Source organism: Galeopterus variegatus, unplaced genomic scaffold (genome assembly GCF_000696425.1).
Source record: "Galeopterus variegatus unplaced genomic scaffold, G_variegatus-3.0.2 Scaffold13610, whole genome shotgun sequence".
Lineage (NCBI taxonomy): Eukaryota > Metazoa > Chordata > Mammalia > Dermoptera > Cynocephalidae > Galeopterus > Galeopterus variegatus.
The window spans coordinates 2224-23149 of NW_007739721.1; the positions used below are offsets into that span (position 1 = coordinate 2224).

The 20926-nt window shown below is 36.8% G+C and overlaps 1 protein-coding gene across 1 annotated transcript; it reads right to left on the bottom strand.

Annotated features, from left to right (window-relative positions):
* Nucleotides 1-2638: 2638 nt before the first annotated feature.
* On the bottom strand, nt 2639-17508 carry LOC103581655 (dymeclin-like; the record flags this gene model as incomplete). The annotated part of the gene is made up of 4 exons (XM_008563431.1): nt 2639-2791; nt 9250-9383; nt 10522-10615; nt 17456-17508. Coding segments are annotated over 4 exons (434 nt in total), but the record flags the coding sequence as incomplete, so codon positions are not given.
* Between the last annotated feature and the right edge of the window lie 3418 nt (nt 17509-20926).

A 20926-nucleotide genomic window follows, 5' to 3' on the forward strand; every position in this document is an offset into this window, starting at 1 on the left:
GTAGACTGCTATTATTGTGGTCAAACAGAGATGTTTCTAGTTACCCTAAAAGATAATATAATCTACCAGGTTTGATTATAAAATGTGCCCACTAGGAAAGTTTAATCGATTTTGTTCCACTGATAACATACAGGAAAGAAAGAGAAGAAAAGAGAAATATTATAAAATGACAGCACATATCACATGACCAAAAGAATAATTCAGGAGCTTTTAGAAGCAATTTTGTTTTTCTGCAAAGACAGATTACAAATCTTTTACAGGAATAAATCTATGCTTTCTTTTTTCTCTGAGTCACATTTTTCTGTTATTCATTTATTTTTAGCATTGCTTACCTATAACAAATGAAATTAAATTGCTAAATATTATATTAAAATAAAAATAAACAAAACAAAAACCACTCAACCACTCACTATACCATGTCAGGTTTAGCTCCTGGGCTATGGTCTGTCCCAGTCTCTAAGGGCCAGTTCAAATAGAGAAAAGCAAGCCATGAAACCCTGCTGCCATGGAAGCCAAAGCACCTCAGCCAGCGAAGAAAATCAAAACTGTTCCAAAGCAGACATTTACCTCCACTAAGTTTAGCAAACCAAATATGCCACAGATTTTGAAGTTAATTCCAAAAGAAGAGTTTCAAAAAGGTTTTAAGGCAGAGAAGAATGGAAAGGAAATGGTGGTGTTAGGTACAATTAGGGATTTTTAAGTCTGCGTCCACAAATGTCTTATCTTACATCATTTTTTCTGTTTGGTTTGATCTCTTATAAGTTAGCTGCTATTCTCAGACTGTTTGGGGTCTTTGGTCTCCAAGTACCTGTCAGAGTGAGGCAAGCACACATTAGAAGCTGGGTATGCAGAGGCAGAGCCTGCCAAGGGGCAGTTCTCACTGGAAGGTTTCAGGCTGTTTCATTGTGGGATACCCAAATGTAAGTCTTTTCCCTGTTTTGGTTCATTTTCTCTAGAAGAGTATCCATTAATCTGGCAGGAAAGGAAATGGGGTGGAAATCCTGGTGCACTCTAGCAGCCCAGTCAAGACGCCTTACTCTTCCATCTGCAGCCTTTTCATTTAACTCTGGAGGCCAGCCCTTGTCTGTGCCTGAGAGATCAGGGAGGGCCTCTGGGTTCACCCCCTAGAAAAAAAGCATCTCTAGTATTAAAATGGGAAGGTGATGGTCTCATGACTGACTGGCAGGGGAGAGAATCTTGGCATCTAACTGCTTTCAACCAACCCCAGATGTTTACCTTCAAAGACACCTGGCACTTCCAATTCCTAAGCCTTTTCAGGTTTCTGGGGCATAATTGGCTTTTTTATGGAATTCGACCCTGAAGGCATTTAGCTTTCAGTTTTCACTGATTAGTTAAGCTCATCATTTCTCAACACATAACTTCCAAAATGTTATTAACAATGTGTTCCTCTCTCCTTCTCTTTAACCTAATAAGTATGTGACTTTTTAAAGTTCCTTTGCTGATTTTTTTGGAGTTTCAGGAGAAAGCATAGATAAACATATATGTTTAATTCACTATGCTAGGAGTGAGTCCTACAATATAAACAATTTTTTAAAATAAATACACATTGAACTATTTTATGCCAAGGAAATGGGAAATGCAGTTAAGCAAACCTTTTACTTGTACTTGTCACGTCCCTGGTCTCTTTTCTGCTCTCCACAGTGCTGCATTAACTGGTTACCAAGCTTCTCAGGCCCACATACCTTGTTCTCCCCAGCTCATGGCAGATGATCTGCCTCCTTCCTCCCCTCCGTGCCCAGAGCAGCCACCAGGCGCAAGAGGTAGTCTCTCTCAAAGTGAAAACTACTAACTTGCGCAATCTGCTTCTGTGAACGAGCTTGCTCTAACTTAGCAACAGTGAAGCCATCTTAAAAGCTATTACAGCAAGACACACTTTGCCCCCCCCCCCCCCAGGACCTGCTAGACACACACAGGATGTTCTGCGGCCGTGAGCACAGCTGGTTGCAAGAGCTGAGAAATGTAGGTTACAGCAGAGCATAGAACTTTCCACATAAACATGTTTTCAAAGGGACCTCTGAGTAGGGGTCTTATCACACCTGGGTAAGTGGGGCAAGAAGTGTGGTTGCCTGAGGAGGGGTCTCTGAGAGCTGGCCTACTTCTCTTCTACACAGGAAAAGCTCAGAGCTGACAGCCTGTGGTTTTCTTGTTAACACAGGCGCAGGCTTGTAACCATGGAGCTATGAGGTGCAGAAGTATTCAGCTGATTTTATGTCTCCTCATAGCTAAGCCAAACCAGCAGATGGCGAGATGTTTACAAGTAAAAAAGTCAGAGGGGAAATCACCTAGAACCAGATGGGTGCCAATAAGTTTTAAGGTCACTTAAGTTAGCCAATAAGCACTGCTTACTGCTTTGTCTCCTGGCCGCCAGAAAAGTTGCCCCAGAAAAATGTATAAAAAGACAGCTAAAGAGCCTAACGGGGTCTCACCCCAGCTTGGCGGTGAGATCCCAACGCATTGGAAATAATAAACCTCCAGCCAGTGAGCCAACCGGCCATCCCTATATGGGATCCGAACCCGGGGCCTTGGTGTTATCAGCACCGCACTCTCCCGAGTGAGCCACGGGCCGGCCCCGAGTCTTCCCCTTCTATGTGAGATTGGGTTTTAGCCCAAATCTTACATATTTTGGGGGCTCGTCCAGGATCTGGCAAGCCTATACTCCCTGCTGTGCTCTTCATCCCAGCTCCTCCTACTTCCTTGGACCCTCTTTTCAGCATTTCCTCCCCCTCTGCAGCTTCTATCTTCAGTCTCTCAATTTCCAAAGGCTTCTTCCCTTATTTAAAAAATAAACAACAATGAATTTGTAAAGAAACTATAATTGCCTTCCACTGGCAGCAGTCTGGTGAAATAGTTACTCCATTGAGCCCACTTGTACAAAACAACAAGTTCTTGGTTAAAATAACAATTTTTAGTGCACTGATGGACTTCCAGAGAGTAAATGAAATCTCTGACGACCCCCAACACCATAACCAAAAAGAACAACCACTGATCTGAATCCAGAGTAAAACACTGAGCAGTAAACAAACTCTAAGGAAGGGTGGTCCTGAGGACAAATGCCAATATGAATGAAGCCTACTACTGGGAGACTCAGTGGCCAGGAAGGGAATTTGAACTTGAAACATTAAGTCAAGAACCACTGAAGGGGGCTAAAGTGGCATCAGGTGACACAGCCCCTGGATCCCTTTGGAAGCAAATACAAATCCCTCCCTTATTTGGGGCTTCAGATTTAAACCAAATAAATATAATCAACATCATCAAATACATAAGGAAATTTGCAGAAACAAACAACAGATTTAGACCTCTAAGGCCTTAAAATATTGAATTTATATAAAATAAATATCAGTATTGCCTTGGCAAAATGGGGCATAATACCAAGAAGAGGAAAACTCACACTGAAGGCAAAAGGAAAATGAAAACAATTTTGTCGTACTTCACAGTTTTGCCTAGGGCAGGTGTTGTCCCCTTTGACTAATTCTTACAGGCATGGAATAGTGGAAAGAGCTATCTTCATGTAATGATACAAATTCTCTCTAACAATCTGCTACCACATCATTCATAGCCTTTGGGAAATGCTCAAACACAAAATCTTCACAAATTTAGATTACAAACTGAGAGCTTACTGATAGTCACATTACTCTCCCAAAGACTGCTTCACTAAAAATACCAGCAATATCTATGTGATCCCAGCAGTATTACAATGGATTGGAATAAGGAAAAAAATGTTGTATGCTATAATAAGCCAACATGCCTAAGATGCCTCCAACTTTGCTCAATTGTTTGCAAATGATCCTCTAGTTTTGTAAATTCAACCTTCAAACAACCTGTACTACTGTATATTATCTACCACCAGTCTTTCAGACACCTAATTCAGATATTCATGTGTCAGTTGATAGATGGATGTTTTCAGCTATTGCTTAGTGAAGTTCCATTCAGCAGCATCTGTGTAATCATTTAATTTTATTGCACTTTTATAAACTGTAAAAAAAAAAAAAAAAAGATTGGTAGAGAATATAAAGAGTTCAAATAGTGAGAAGTAGAAATCTGAAACTAACATGTAAGACTAAGATAAAAATAATTACTATGCCAAAAGTCTTTAATGTTAAAAAGATGTTCACTGGACTTAAGTTGGTGGATAAACAGTAGGCTCAATTATAAATGAAAGGAACAGGGCTGGCCAGTTAGTGCACTTGGTGTGGTGTTGGAAACATCAAGGTCAAGGGTTCGGATCCCCATACCAGCCAGCTGGGAAAAAAAAAAAAAGGAAAAGAACAACATTAACGAGCATGTATAAAATCCTGATTTGCTAACTACAAACAAAAGAAGGGGACGGTCTGTCAGTACCTGAACAGAATCACCAATCATCAGACCACACAGAAGGCTCTTTCAGTGTAATAACCATCTTCATCATGTGGTCTATTGTTGAATTTTAAGTGTCACTTTTACACTGTCCCTACATTACAGGTTACCTAGGATGTATTAAACAACCCCATGTTTCTCAAGCTTAGATAAGAGTGGGGGGTGCAAAGGCAAAGAGGGCATTCTGGGAGGATATTTGGCCTCAAAATAAATACAGAATATCTCTCAACTGCATCAATTTACTCAATGGTAAGTAATAAAAAATAATTTTATGTTAAAATAAAAATACTGTGCTAATTATCAAAATAGTAAATTAAACACATTCATCTCTTAAAACTCAAAATCAATGTATAAAGTACAAGCTCTGAAAATCAATGCTGAATGATAAACAATAATTGTGAAAGATGATGGAGTGGTTTGGATATAGTTACATTAAATTAATTTAATTCTACATAATTCTCACAAACATTCCCTCCTAGAATAAACAAAGTTCTTAACACTCAAGAGACCAAAATTCTGCAGAATTTCTCATACACCAACGTAGTTAATTTTTTCAAAATCCTTGATTAAGTCTGTGACCATCACATACAGTTACATGGTATGTTAGAGAATGTAACAGCTGATCCAGAAAGAGGATCAAGACTAGCGGAAAAATCTAGCCATACTCAAAAGTAACTCAGAACGTCTTGACTTTATTATGTTCCTTTCCTTCTTAAGAGCGAGAGAGAAAGATAGGAAATGTATTTTGCCTGTGATCAGTTTAGGGGGAAAAAAGAAGAAATCCCAGTTTTTTCAATACCAGTAATCAAATGTGGAGCCAAAAATGCCTTTTGTTATTGAAATAAGTTTTGGTGAAATGACAAATGCTCAGTCTCTAAACATGGAGGGTTCAGTTTGCTTCCCATGCCTCATATCCCTTTTCCAAGGTAGCCTGATAGACCTTCTATAAAATGTGGCTGCCTGTTTCCTTCAAGCAGAATCTGAAAGGTACAGCTAGAAGAGGACAGCACAAAATGCAAGAAAGAAAATTTTATCTAAAAAGAAAGAAAACAAAAGAAAAAGAAAAAAAATTTTCTATAATGGAACCACAGAGTCACTTCCCCTGAGAAGCAGACAAAGCAAGCATTTTCATCCAAGGAAAATACACATGCAGCAGCCCCCAAATACCTGGGGCTCTCGCAGTTATAAAATGGGAAGGAGGAAAAGACATAAAACATATACACATACACACTCCTATCTATATCTGCCTTTGGCTTAAAACAAAAAAAAATTACCTATGCTCATCGTCATTTTACTCACTCTTTACAGGAACTCACTCATTACTTCATAAATTATAACATGGCATATTATTTGAAATGTTAACATTTTTTTAACAGCATCAAAGAGAATTTTAGTACAGTATCTACATATCTCTCTACATCTCTCTCTCTCTCTCTCTCTCTCTCTCTCTCTTTCTCTCCCCCATCCCACCAAGCTAATGAGGTAGCAATTTATACTAACTCAAAACTGGGCAAAACAATCTCTCTCTCTCTCTCTCTTTCCCTCCCCCATCCCACCAAGCTAATGAGGTAGCAATTTATACTAACTCAAAACTGGGCAAAACAATGAATGATTTTCCATCAATAGGTCTTGTAGAACAAAAGGGATAATAAAAAATAAAACTTCTAAAATTAATATTAATATGCTTATTTTATTCAATGAAATCACATTTTATCTCTGAAATGAAGGATAATAGCTTTAAAAGAAGAGTAGAACATCATGATTTAGCTTCCCTGCAACCAGCCAACTACATCATTTGTTTGGAAAGAAACTTTAGAGCACTTAAGAAATAAACTTAATTTTGACATTTTTAATTCAGCAGACTGTTAAGGAATAAACTTAAATAAAGATAAATAAAGACACATAAACTTAACCCATATTTAGTCAGTATCACGGGAGGAAAAGAAAAATTTTCCGCATAAATTAAGCAGAAAACATAAAACATTAGATTGCTGATACCTCATTTAAACACAAACTGGACTTTGCTCATCTACCCCCATACTTGGGAGAACATATGTAAATTCAGGCGAATTCCATTCAATCTACAAACTTCTTAGCAAAAAAATGGAAAGCTCTTGCCAGCTAAATGTCCCACACACTTTGTATACTGCACGGCTACAAGGAAAGTGATTTCCTTCCCTATGATATTTGCCACCTTTCAGTTTCCTCCAAACCTGCAGAAGCACTTAGTGAGATTTTTACGAACCTACAAAAAGACTATCAAGGTGGCCAGACATAGAAATGATGTTAAGTCATTAGACTATAAAATCATATTGTCAAAGTGTGGGTCAAGAAGGATGTCCTTCTCTAACATGGAAATACACTGAGAATGAGAATGGAGAAAAAGATTACAGTAAAACAGAAATTTAAATTCTATTTCCCCAAAACTGTTTCGTGATCTTTAAAGAAGCCATAAGGAGCCTAAAAAAAGGACTGTCCTAAGTTGTCTCATAGTATGAGGATCTCAGAAGAGAGAAGAGCTAAATGTACACGGTCATTCTACCATCTTGAGTTAGAAGTAAACTAGTATTTTGTTGTAGTGTGTGATTTCATTTGTTTGAAATGTAACATAATCCCTTAGTATATTTAAATGATAATAACCAGAATTTCTGTAAGATTTTTGCCACTTAAAAAGTGTTTTAAGGCTGGCCAGTTAGCTCAGTTGGTTAGAGCACAGCCTTGTAATACCAAGGTCACAGGTTCAGTTCCCTGGACTGACCAGCTGTTTTTTTAAAAAAAAAAAAAAGAAAAAGTGTTTTAAGAAGTGCTTGCATTCAGATCCCCCTACTGGCCAGCTGCCAAAACAAAAAAAAAAGTGCTTGAGTGCATAAAAGGTTAGCTTTCCACAGAATATTTTTTACCTTCCCACACACTGTTTTTAAAAATTCTAGAATTAAAGAAATGTTTCACAAGTGGACATGGATATACCGAAAAATTGGTACATTGTGATTCTGACCTGGGTGGACAGTAAATCCTTTATGTGTTTGTTTCCCTTTGCCAAGGTTTGAATTTGACACTTAAAAACAGGTATTAACATTCAGTAGAGAAAGAATTACTCTTAGGTGTATGAAAGTAAGTGCAACTATATACATGCATGAAACCCACACAGCACACAGGCCACAATTAAAAGTATAAACATTACTAAGTTCTTCCAACACCCCCTCTTCTCTAGGAATTGACAACATTTGACCCCGAATCAAATATTAGATCCCTGTCAATCTTATGAGAGCAAAGATGTATTCTGAAAATAAAACTCAGAAAACTGAGGAGTGACACTGCCTCTGCCCTCAGAAAGGGAAGTTAGCATAATGGGTAAATGCAAAACATTGCATTCCCCGTATTTCATTTGTTAATAATCCTGTTTTACTCTTTGACTTTACAGGTTACAAGTTTCAACACTAAGAAATGAAACATCGGCATTTGAAATTGAAAACTATAGGCCCTCCTAACTGCTGGCAAAAAAATAAAAATAAAAATAAAATCTCAGCAAAATCAGGAGAAAAAGGTAACCTTTCTCTGTATCTTCAGAAAAAGACGAGACCAGCATTATAAAACTGTCCTTGAAAATGTTATTTCTGATAAAGCAGTCCCAAAGATACCCAGACTCAGACATTGACATTATGTCCTATAAAAAAGTAACCTTCAACATTGTAGAGGTAGTGCTAGGGTCTGGAGCTCACAGACCCCTCGAGCCTGTTCACAAACCCTTCACACACAGGTCTGTGAGCTAGGTAATAGGAAAAAAGTCCTTTGAGCCTTGGTTGAAGAGATAATAGTCTTTTTTTTTTTTTGTCTTTTTTCCGTGTCCGGCAACGGATTGCAACCCTCAGTGTTGCCCCCGTACCGGACCGGGGACCGGCAACGGGATTGCAAGCCTCGGCGTTGCTCCCGCGCCTCGCTCAGCCAGCGAGCGGGAACCGGTCTGTATGTGGGATCCGAACCCTCGGGCGGGAGCGCCGCCGCGCTTCCCAAGCGGCGCACTATCCATTGCGCCACTGGGCCGGCCCCGAGATAATAGTCTTTATTCAGCATACACACATCTAAGAGCTAGGCAGTACAAAGAGAAACTCAGAAACTCAAATGCTACTGGCAAAGTCCAAAGAAAAACTGAGCAGCTGCCAGCAAAGTAAACATGCTCTATTTTTAGATGCAAGCTCTACAGGCCAGCTTCTGCTTCACAAACTGAAGAGCACACAATAGCAACAAAACTAAAAAGATACATTGGCGCAATGGCACTAACTCCACCCACACACAACTTGTTTACAAGAAATGTGCTGCACCACCCCTAAACGGACCTGAGTCGAGGAGCCTGACTACATTATTCTATTTTCCCCACAAACATAAAATCTGTAATTCTGATTAGCAGTCTCCCTTAATAATGTACTGTGCTGTCAATTTAAAATTGACACCTGTTTTTAAAAGGAATGTTGTATTTTTATTTTACTTCCTTCTTCCACATGCATGGAAGTCAAAATAAGTAAAAACCCTTGATCCTACTGGCTTTATTATTAAAAACGAGAAAAAAAAAAAACTTTGAGAGTCTTGGCTCATTTAAATTAATACAGGAAAAGAAAGTAACAGTGTCAGGTCATTTAAAAATGAAAATTGTAATAGAAAAACTAGCGTTCTAAAAACTACACTTTTAAGGACTGGCTGGTTAGCTCATTGAAGAGAGCATGGTGTTGATAACACCAAGGTCAAGGGTTCAGATCCCCTTACTGGCCAGCTGACAAAAAAAAAAGAAAGAAAAAGAAAAAAATTACACTTTTATTCCTCAAATTTATCCTTATATGTTACACATGCTATACTCAGAACATCTACAAAGGCAATACTTACAGTAACTGCCAGGAGATTTTTCTTCATAAGTAAAATGAAGTTGTAACTCTTCTTCTGACATCTCACAGATGAACACTTTCAGCAAACAGCAAATAATAAACAAAGCATTGTGAGTCTGCCAAATAAAGATGTGGCTAGAGAGAAAAAACCAAAATCACACAAGAATCAATACTTAACCACAAGTGCAATAAGTCTATTTCTAGACCATGATTACTTCATGATTTGTCAACCATTTTGCCCATCCTATTTGTAATATTAGAACAATGTCCATATCTTTCAATGGCTCATGATTCCATTGGACCAGTGATATCTATTACATCTTACTTCATATTTCACTCTGTGTATTCTACTTAGTGAGTCGACTTAATAAAAATACTTATTGATGCCTGTAGACATGACTGCTCTTCATTCTTAACTCTATAGTTGTCCCACATAAAGGCAATTAAAAGAAAGCTGAAAAATCCAAAAATATGATAAGATAAAGAGAATATATACAAATATGTAATCAAAATTTTAAATGAGGCATTACCATCAGCACAGTACTTGCTATTTATTGTTGATGACCATGAACTCGCAAGAAAAATTTTAACTGGATTCAATATAATTTGTTTAGAAGCAAGACAATGAATAATCTTTTAAAAGACTGCCATCCAAAAAATGGTTTTAAAAAATGCTTGAATGCATAAAAGGTTAATCTTCCATTGAATCTAACATGTGAAGAAAATAAAGGAAATAGAGGGGGGGAAGTGAGAAATTGGCTAATGGACATAAAGAATGATTATGTATTGTAATGATGAATATGCTAATTATCCTGATTTGATCATCATACAGTATTAATAATCAACTCTGTACACATGAATATATATTATCAATTATGTTTCAATAAAAATAAATAAATAAATAAAAATAAAGGCAACCGATATGGAATGAAATGATACCCAAACGAAGTCATTATTTCAACTACATATATCAGCAGTGATAATGGGAGAAATTACTTTTTTTTAGTGATGATTGCATCACTATTAGTCTTCTTAATATATTTCTAAAGATTATCTAAAATGCTGAAATCAAACAGATTCTGGAATTTATAATCTCACCCCAATGACTCAGACACTAAACTAAAACCTCTCTCTTTTACCTTTTTCCCTTAATAATGAGAATAATTCCTTTACAAGGGTTTTCAAAACACCACAGTCTATTTCCACCAATAAATAAGAAATAATATTCATATTGTTACACATAAAGCAAAAATGATTTAATCAGCCAGCTTACTTCTGACATTCTGCTGAAAGTTTTAGTTCTTTGGTTCTAGAAAGGAAGACCTTAATTAGTGCACCAAGATTTCCTGTTCGAGGATTGTTTTCAACTGCAAGAGAAGAAAAGGTTTTAAAAAGTTAAGAACTGAAACCAAAATGAGCATATCATAACATTTCTAAAACCAAATGTCAAATTGAAATTGCTCATCGACCAACCTTATTGCCAATTTCACACAGAATTAGGGAAATAAGCAATGAGAGAAACTGTGAACATAAAAAAATGATTTGCAGGGCCGGCCCGTGGCTCACTCGGGAGAGTGCGGTGCTGATGGCACCAAGGCCCCGGGTTTGGATCCCATATAGGGATGGCCGGTTCGCTCACTGGCTGAGCGTGGTGCTGACAACACCAAGTCAAGGGTTAAGATCCCCTTACCGGTCATCTTTAAAAAAAAAAAAAAAAAAATGATTTGCAAAATGAAAATGATAGAAACAGTAGAAGAAAGTAGCCATCTCATCGCAGATTATTTTTTAAAAATTGTAAAAAACTAATAGATATGTGCAATTTACACATATATATCTTTCTCTTTAGAAAAGCAGATATTCAAAAAAAAACTGGAAAATTGATATCAATATGCCCAATATAAGAATGTAATAAATCATAAAAGCAAAACTCTATTCAGATCATCACAAATCATTCTAATGAAAAATAAAAATACACAAACAAAGCAATGTGGCTAAAGGGGGAACTATTTGTAAGATAAAATTTTAAAGAATTTGTTTAAAAAAATTTTTTTAATTTAAAAGATTGGCATTTCAGCAAAGCCAGCCTAAAGAATTGAGAGAATACTATACTGGGAATAGAAGACCTAGTTTCTAGATCCAGGTCTATAAATAACTAGATATCAAACCTCAGACAAATCACTTTACTTCTCCAACCTCAGTCTTCTCATCTGTAAAAGAAACAGCTAACATATATTGAACAATACACACTAAGTGCTTTACATGTATTATCTTATCTAATGCTCACAACAACCCCACGGGATAAGCACCAATATTACTTCCACTTTACAGATCCTCACCTGTGGGTTGTTACTTGCTTAAGGGCAGACACATGCTTATCTACTGGCTTAAATCCTTGGTTCTAGACTGCTGTTACACCAACCTCTATAACCAAGGAATTGGGCTTAATGAAACTATAAAGTTCTGGGCTGGCCCGTGGCTCACTTGGGAGAGTGTGGTGCTGACAACACCAAAGCCACGGGTTCGGATCCCATATAGGGATGGCCAGTTAGCTCATCGGGTGGGCATGGTGCTGACAACACCAAGTCAAGGGCTATGATCCCCTTACCGGTCATCTTTTAAAAAAAAAAAAGAAAGAAACTATAAAGTTCTATTAGGTTACAGAGCAAGTCATAGAAGCACGGAAGTTAAAAATCTATCAGAAGGGAGAGACTCTTAAGTCAGAAGATTTAATTTCACTAAAGATGACAGAGGCTCAGAAAGGTAGTGTTGGGCCCAAAATCAACATGTTAGTGACAAGTGCAGTTGTTACTCCTTATCAACAGTTTTCAAAATGTGAGATTCCAGAGTTCTAGATATTTGTTTCTCTTTGATGTATATTTTCAACTATTTTGAAAACCAGAAATGCAAACACTCAAACACATGAACCTGTGCTGCCAGGAGAAATCATTTTTATGCAGATCTCAGAATTATGCATATATTTGAACTTCTTGAATTGTGTCAAATATTTGGAAAGACAGAGTTCGCGAGAATTTTTCTTTTTTTTTTTTAAATCCAGGTCCACACATACGAGGGCACTTCAAATGAAAACCAGAAATGCAAACACTCAAACACATGAACCTGTGCTGCCAGGAGAAATCATTTTTATGCAGATCTCAGAATTATGCATATATTTGAACTTCTTGAATTGTGTCAAATATTTGGAAAGACAGAGTTCGCGAGAATTTTTTTTTTTTTTTTTTAAATCCAGGTCCACACATACGAGGGCACTTCAAAAAGATCATGGAAAAACAAAATTAAAAGGTAATACAAATCTTTCCATGAACTTTTAAAAATATCTTTGTAGGGCCAGCCCGTGGCTCACTCGGGAGAGTGTGGTGCTGATAACACCAAGGCCCCGGGTTCAGATCCCATATAGGGATGGCCGGTTGGCTCGCTGGCTGAGCGTGGTGCTGACAACACCAAGTCAAGGGTTAAGATCCCCTTACCGGTCATCTTTTGAAAAAAAATAAAAATAAAATAAAATAAAATAAAAATATTCTTGTAGGGCCGGCCCGGTGGCGCACTGCTACAGTGCGCCGCTTGAGAGCGCGGCGGCGCTCCCACCAAGGGTTCGGATCCCACATACAGACCGGTTCCCGCTCGCTGGCTGAGCGAGATGAGGGCGCAACACCGAGGGTTGCGATCCCATTGCCGGTCCCGGTCCGGTACGGGCGCGACACTGAGGGTTGCGATCCGTTGCCGGACAAGGAAAAAGTCAAAAAGGAAAAAAAAAAAAATTCTTGTATATACTTTAAAAAATACATGGGGATAAGTACACCATTAGAGCATACCTGCATAACTCAATATCTACCTGCTGGAAATATGTTGTCACAGCTTAAGAGTCAATGCAAGTAACTGCTTAACGTTCTCATTTTGATGAAATGTTGTAGCACCTTGCTATTCCAAGTGTGGGTCAGGGACTAGCAGGAATAGCATTATCTGGGAGCTTGTTGGAATTCCAGAATCCCAGATGCACTCTACACCTACTGAGGTTGACAGTGCATCTAAAAGTTTAATGTACATTTAAATCATACGGCATTCTTATTAAACTGCAAATTTTGATTCCAAATGTGTGTAGTGTGACCTGAGATTCTGCATCTCTAACAGTCTCCCAGGTGGTGCCCACTGCTGCTGGTTAGAGAACCCCACTGAGTAGCAAGGTGAAACATTTCTGTGAGGGAAGTTTTTGTACAGCGTTCATAATCAAGAATAGATATGTGATTAGATATAAGATATTGTGAGAGTTTCACTTTGAAACCGAAATTTTGTAATCCTCTTTCAAGCTTTGATTTTAGTTTAACGAAATACCCTGAGATTTCAGGATAAACTGTCATAAAAAAAAAAAAAAGTAAAGTTAACGTTTATAAGCGCATCTCTGTGGGACTTAATATTACCTAGCTATTGTAAATCAAAACAAAACACTAAAACAAAGTAAGCTGAGGCTGATACGACTAAAACCATCATTCAGACTCTCAACTTCAAACTCTGTTCATTCGACAGCCCCTTTAGTACTAAGTGACTTTATAAGTAATCGTTTGAATTTATAAATGGTTAGCTATTTAAAAAACAAAACAGTCATTATAGTGTAGTGTTGGTAACACCAAGGTCAAGGATTTGGATCCCCGTATCAGCCAGTCACCAAAAAATCAAAAATAATAAAAATTAAAAAAAAAAAAATAGGGCTGGCAGGTTAGCTCAGCTGATTAGAGTGTGATTTCCTCCCACAAACCCATAACCCCAGTCTAACCATGACAAAAATATCAGACAAACTCAAATTGAGGGATATTCTGGACATTACCCTACCAGTACCCCTTAAAACTCTAAAAATCATCAAAAATGAAGAAATTCTGAGAAACTCTTACAGATCAGAGAAGGCTAAGGAGACATGACAACTAAATGTCATGTGGTATCCTGAGCAGGATCCTGGAACAGAAAAGGGACATTAGAAGAAAACTAGTGAATTGGATAAAGGGTGCAGTTTGGTTAATACTTAATACTAATGTTGATTCCTTAGTTGTGACAAATGTACCATACTAAAGAAAGATGTTAACAATAGGGGAAACAGGTGGGTGAGTGGTATACAGGATCTCTCTACACCAGTTTTGTAACTTTTCTGTAAATCTACAGCTATTCTAAAATTAAGTTTGTTTTAAAAATCTCAATAGATAGATTTAATAGCAGATGAGACATACCAGAAGAAAACATTTAATAAACTAAAGATAGGTTAATAGAAAATATCCTATTGAAGGTCAGAGAGAAAAAAGAACATAAAATACAAAAAAAGAGCCTTAAAGGGATATGTGACACAATGAAAACATTTAACAGAAGTATAACAGAAGTCTCAGAAGGAAAGGAGACCCAGAATAGGACAGAAATAATACATACACAGAAACTGGCTCAGCATTTTCCAATACTGATCAAAGACATCATCAACCCACAGATTTAAGAAGCTCTATAAACCTCAAGCAGCAAAAAATAAAGAAAATCTCTCCTCAGCACGTCATTCTAAGACTGCTGAAAATCAAAGGACAAAGAGAAAAACTTAAAAGCTCCCAGAAGAAAAAAAATCTATTATTTTCAAATAAGCAAAAATAAGATTGACAGTTTTCCTCTCAACAAAAACAAGAGAAACCAGAAACTAATGGAATGACACCTTTAAAGTATGGAAAAGAAATTGGTGAGAGCACAGTGTTATAATACCAAGGTCAAGGGTTCGGATCCCCATACTGGCTAGCCAACAAAAAATAAAATTAAAAAAAAAATAAAACACAGAAAAAAAATTAATTAACCTAGAATTCTACACCCAGCAAACATATCCTTCAAAAGTGAAGAAAAAAATAAAGACATTTTCAAACAAAAAAAAAAGAGAACTGTTGCCAGTAAATAGGCGCTTGAAAAAAAAATTTTAATAAAAGGAAACTAAGCACATCCTTGTAGCCCTTAAAGTTGACAGACATTTATATTTATTAACATGAAAAAAAGTTCTTGACATACTACCAAAAAAATAACATGGAAATAATACCACTTATATAAAATTGTGCATATAAATCATTATACATAGAATGCTCTGAAAAGATTTTGTCATGCAAGACTAGCTTTGGTAATTTCTGTGTTATTCAACACAGGACAATTTTTATTTTAGTCCAACCACTGTACTGTTGGAATTTTTGGCAATAAACGTGTATCTTTTTTGCTGTTGCCAAAAGTATTTTTTAAATATATAATAACACACTCCTAATATAATGTCAAGTGAAAAACACAGATTAAAATAATTTGTGTGTGTGTGTATGGTGGATGATATATATGTAAGTGTATACCCATGGAATAAATAGAAGACAATACACAAAAATATTAACAATGACTATGTCAGGGTTGTAGAATTATGAGCAAGTACTGCCTTTTTTCATTTTAGTATGCTTTCCATATTACATATAATTACTAAATACTACTTTCAATTTTTAAAATGTAATTTTTATAACAGCCCAAGGTCACCTTAAAAGCCATCATCACAATAGCTGCATTAACGTCACTGTTATGTAAAACTATTTTACTTTCAGTATTAAACTGCCACATGGTTTTTGAAAGTCAGCTCTATTTAGCACAAAATTCTCCAATTTATGGTTATAATTCAAGCCAACTACTACAATAACACCTCTATCACTACCAACATAATTTGTTTTTAAAAACAAAAGTATTTCGGGCTGGCCCGGTGGCGCACTGGAGAGTGCGCCGCTTGGGAGTGTGGCGGCGCTCCCGCCGAGGGTTCAGATCCCATGTGGAGACCAGTTCCCACTCACTGGCTGAGCACGGTGCGGGCGCAACACCGAGGGTTGCGATCCCGTTACCGGTCAGTAAAAAAGACAAAAAGGAAAAAAAAAACAAAAAACCACAAAAGTATTTCATCAAAGACTGTTTCTAGCAAAATAACTTATATGGGAGTCACCCATATAGCTTATGTGGAGTTTATCCATATAGCTTGATTTTAAAATAGAATATTGTTATCACTTATTAAGCTCCTGTATACAGACACATTATTTCTAATTTTCAAAGCAACAATGCAATATAAGTACAATTATCTGCATTTTTAAAAGCATATACATTCCTTTCCAATTGCTACCAACTTGAAAGTAAAGCATTTGGAAACAAGGCCTGAAAAATGTAATATCTGTTGATATAAATGGTGAATGATGACCAGATACTACACATTATACTAGATATTTCATGTCATCTAATTTTTTTCCTTCCAGGAATCCTATAAAATAGTTGTTCTTAGCCTCAATTTAGATGGAAAGTAAGGCAAAGCTAATAAGTAGTAGAACTGAAATTAAAATCATAAAACAATTCCAGATCCCATGCTCTTTCTTAAACATCAAGTTGTTACAGAGAAGCCTCAATACACAAGGGTACTTCAGAAAGTTAATCGTAAGATTCATACATATTTTTTTTTTTTTTTGGTCTTTTTTCGTGACCGGCAACGGATCGCAACCCTCAGTGCCGCGCCCGTACCGGACCGAGACCAGCAACGGGATCGCAACCCCCAGCGTTGCCCCCGCTCCTCGCTCAGCCAGTGAGCGGCCGGTCCGCACGTGGGATCCGAACCCTCGGCGGGAGCGCCGCCGCACTTCCCAAGCAGCGCACTGTAGCAGTGCGCCACTGGGCCGGCCCAAGATTCATACATATTTTAATTCTATTTTTCCATGACTTTTTGAAATACCTTTGTGTATTCACAATGCATTTTAATGAGTAATAGTTATTTTAGTTAACATAGCCAACAACAGCACACATATAGTCAGGGAAGTTGGCAAATCACAAGACAAAGGGTCCTATATTCTACATGAACTATTCATGCAATTATAAAACTAACTTAATATTTTTATTTTTCTCAATATTTCAAAATTCACAAGAACAAGCTGAAAGAGTATCTATGGCTTAGGAGAGTCCATTACCACTACTGCAAATATAGGCAACTATGTGTCTTATTACTACTGACTGAATGGTATCTTCTGGTAGCATCAGGGAGCACCATGAATAAAAATAATTGTTATTACTTTTGTTACCATCACCATCAAGAAGAATACATCACTTCATCAATTCATGTTATACTATCAAAATTTATAACAAAATTTGAAAAAAAATGCCCCCCTCCCCCACACACACTTCCCCCTTACCTAAAGACCTGCAGACTGAAATGGTTGCCTCCTCCAAGAGTTTCAGCTCAGTACTGGAGAGACAGAAGAAAGGTAATTAATAAAATACTAAATATATACACACTAACCAGTTAAAAGAATATATAAAAATAAGAGAAAAAAATTTATAAGAAAAATATGGTACACAGTAGTAAACAATAAAATCAGCACATAAAGCTAAGTTTCAATTTTCAATAAATTAGGAAACTTACTATAATTCCTAATATGAGATTTCTAAAAGAGAAGACCATGGGGTACCCTGCCTTTCAGGCATTGGGATGGGGAGGAGACCTAGAAAATTTTAAGAAAGGCACTCCAGAGTAGAAATCACAAGGCAGGGGCCCATGCCCAATTCTAAAAGCAGTACTGATAATAGGACTGTAGTTATTTAGAAAACATCATTATTCACACTTTCCCTTAAAAACAGAAGAAAAGAAAAATGTCATTATTTTTAGGAGGTGCATGCAGTGTCATATGTCTGCAATACTTTCAAACAGTCCAATTACAAAAAAAGAAAAAGGAAGAAACAAGACAAGAAAATAAAGACAATGCATTTATAAGCTTCAGTGGTTTATAATATATAGAAAGACAGAGACAGACACAAAAGACAGATACAAATGTACAGAGACAGATGCAAATCGACACAGACAGGAGGCACAGACAGAGGCAGAAATAAAACTCTTAGAAGAGGGCCGAGCTCGTGGCGCACTCAGGAGATTGCGGCGCTGGGAGTGCAGCAACACTCGCGCCGCGGGTTCGGATCCTATATAGGAATGGCCGGTGCGCTCACTGGCTGAGCGTGGTGTGGGCGACACCACACCAAGGGTTGCAATCCCCTTACCGGTCACAAAAAAAAAAAACTCTTAGAAGAAAACATCCTTCTTGACATTAGACTTTGACAATGACTTTTGGATATGACACCAAAAGCACAGTCATCAAAAGAAAAAATAAATAAACTGAGCTTTATCAAAATTAAAAACTTCTTTGCATCAAAGAATACTAACAACAAAGTGAAAAGCCATCCCATGGAATGAAAGAAAATATTTACAAATCATTTATCTGATAAGGAATTCATACCTAGAATATATTTTTTAAACTCCTACAACTCAATAACAACAAAAAACCCCAAACAACTCCATTAAAAAATGGGCAAAAGACTTGAACAGCCATTTCTCCAAGAGGATATACAAATGGCTGATAAGATGAAAAGATGCTCAACATCACTAGTCATTAGGGAAATGCAAATTAAAACCACAATGAGATACAACTTCACACCCATTAAGATGCCTGTTGTTTAAAAAATATATATATGGAAAAGTGTTGGCAAGGATGTGAAAAAATTGCTATAGTTTTGCATCACTGATGGGCATGTAAAATGATGTAGCCACTATGGAAAAAAATACAGTGGTTCCTCAAAAAATTAAACATAGAATTACCATATGATCCAGCGATTCCACTTCTGGGTATATACCCAAAAGAACTGAAAGCAGGGTCTTTAAGAGATATTTGCACACTCATGTTCATAGCAGCACTATTGACAATAGCCAAAAGGTAGAAGTAATCCAAGTGTCCAGCCACAGATGGATCAATAAACAAAAAGTGGTACATACATGCAACAGAATAACATCATTTAGTCTTAAAAAAGAAGGAAATTTTGACACATGCTACAACATGGTTGAACCTTAAAGACATTATATAAGCAAAGTGAAATAAACCAGCCACCAAAAAAAAAAAAAAAAAAAAAAAAAAAAAAAAAAAAAAAAAAAAAAAAAACACCGTATGATTCCTTTTACATCAGGTCCCTAGAGCCGTCAAATTCATAGAGATAGAAAGTTGACTGGTGGTTGCCAGGGGCTAGGGAGGGGGGAATGGGAAGTTCATGTATAAAGGGAAAGAGTTTCAGTAGAGGAAGATGAAAAAGTTCTGAAGATGGATAGTGGTGATAGTTGGAAAACAACATGAATGTATGTAATGCCACAGAACTGTACACTTAAAAATGGTTACAATGGCAAATTTTATGTTGTGTATATTTCACCAGAACTTTTTAAAAATGTGCATTCTAACTCCCCTCAACTACTTACTAGATATGTGACCTTGGAGTAGTTTCCAAACTCTTTAGAAATAATAAAAGTACCATAATAATCCTGCTGTTATGATTGAGTTATTTGTGTAAAAGCACTTAGAACAGTGCCTGGCACAAAGCAAGCCCTCAATAAATGACAGCTACTATTGATTCCGAAATGTAGTGTTTTTTCCCCTACTTCATAAATTAAAATAATGCCTTACATTTGTATAACCCTTTACCTTTCAAAGCACTTCAAATTTAATAATGCATTTAAATCCCACAAAAACCTCTTCTAATGAGCAGGACCATTTTAAAAATCCTATTGTTAGATAGGCAAAATGAGGCTTCCTAGGAGTTTAACACTCCAGGAATCAGAAGTCTGGGAAGAGTAAGAACTAGCTTTAGGCCCAGCCCCGTGGCTCACTTGGGAGAGTGTGGTGCTGGTACCGCCGAGGCTGCAGGTTGGGATCCTATATAGGGATGGCCGGTGCGCTCACTGGCTGAGCGTGGTGCGGACGACACCGTGCCGAGGGTTGCGATCCCATTACTTGTCAAATAAATAAATAAAAAGAAAAAGAACCAGCTTTAGAGCCTGGTGACCTGGTTAAAAATTATGTGTTCTTTTCTGCCAGTCCACACAGCACAGCAAATCCTCCCAATAAGCAACTCTCGTGTAGCTGGTTTAAAAACCCCTACTCCCAAGGGTTCTCTGCTGTTGCTGATAAAGTGCACTTTTAGAAGGAGTGATCCAGAAGCATTAATAAGGATTTTGACAAGAAAATTTTAGAAAAACTGTAGAAGAAAACTGATGGCTTTTAGACAGTTCTTGAACTGTCCAATATGGTAGGTAAACACTAGCCACATATTGTTACTCATCACTTGAAATGTGGCTAGTCCAAATTGAGATGTGCTGGAATGTAAAATTACACACCAGATTTCAAAGATTTAAAAAGAATGGACAAATTCTTCATCATTAATTCATCAAATTTGTCATTATATTCATAAAATTATAATATTTGGGATATACTGGGTTAAATAAAATACATTAAAATTAATATCACCAGTTTCATTTTACTTTTTCAATGTGGCTACTAGAAAACTTTAAATTACCTATGTGGCTTACTTTATACTGCAATTGGACAGAGCTGCTAGAATCTGCCTCCCAGCAACCGAAGATGATATCGTTTATAAGAAATATTATATATACACATAAAGCTAAGACCAATAACTACTTAAGTGAATATGCCATTACCTTAAGAATCTCAAATTATATTCGTATTTTAAAAGATAAATACAATTTTTTCAAAGTTAAATCCTTAAGTTTCATCTAAGACCAATTTTTTTTGAATAAGATAACCTAGAAATGATCCTATGGTAAAGTAGTTTAT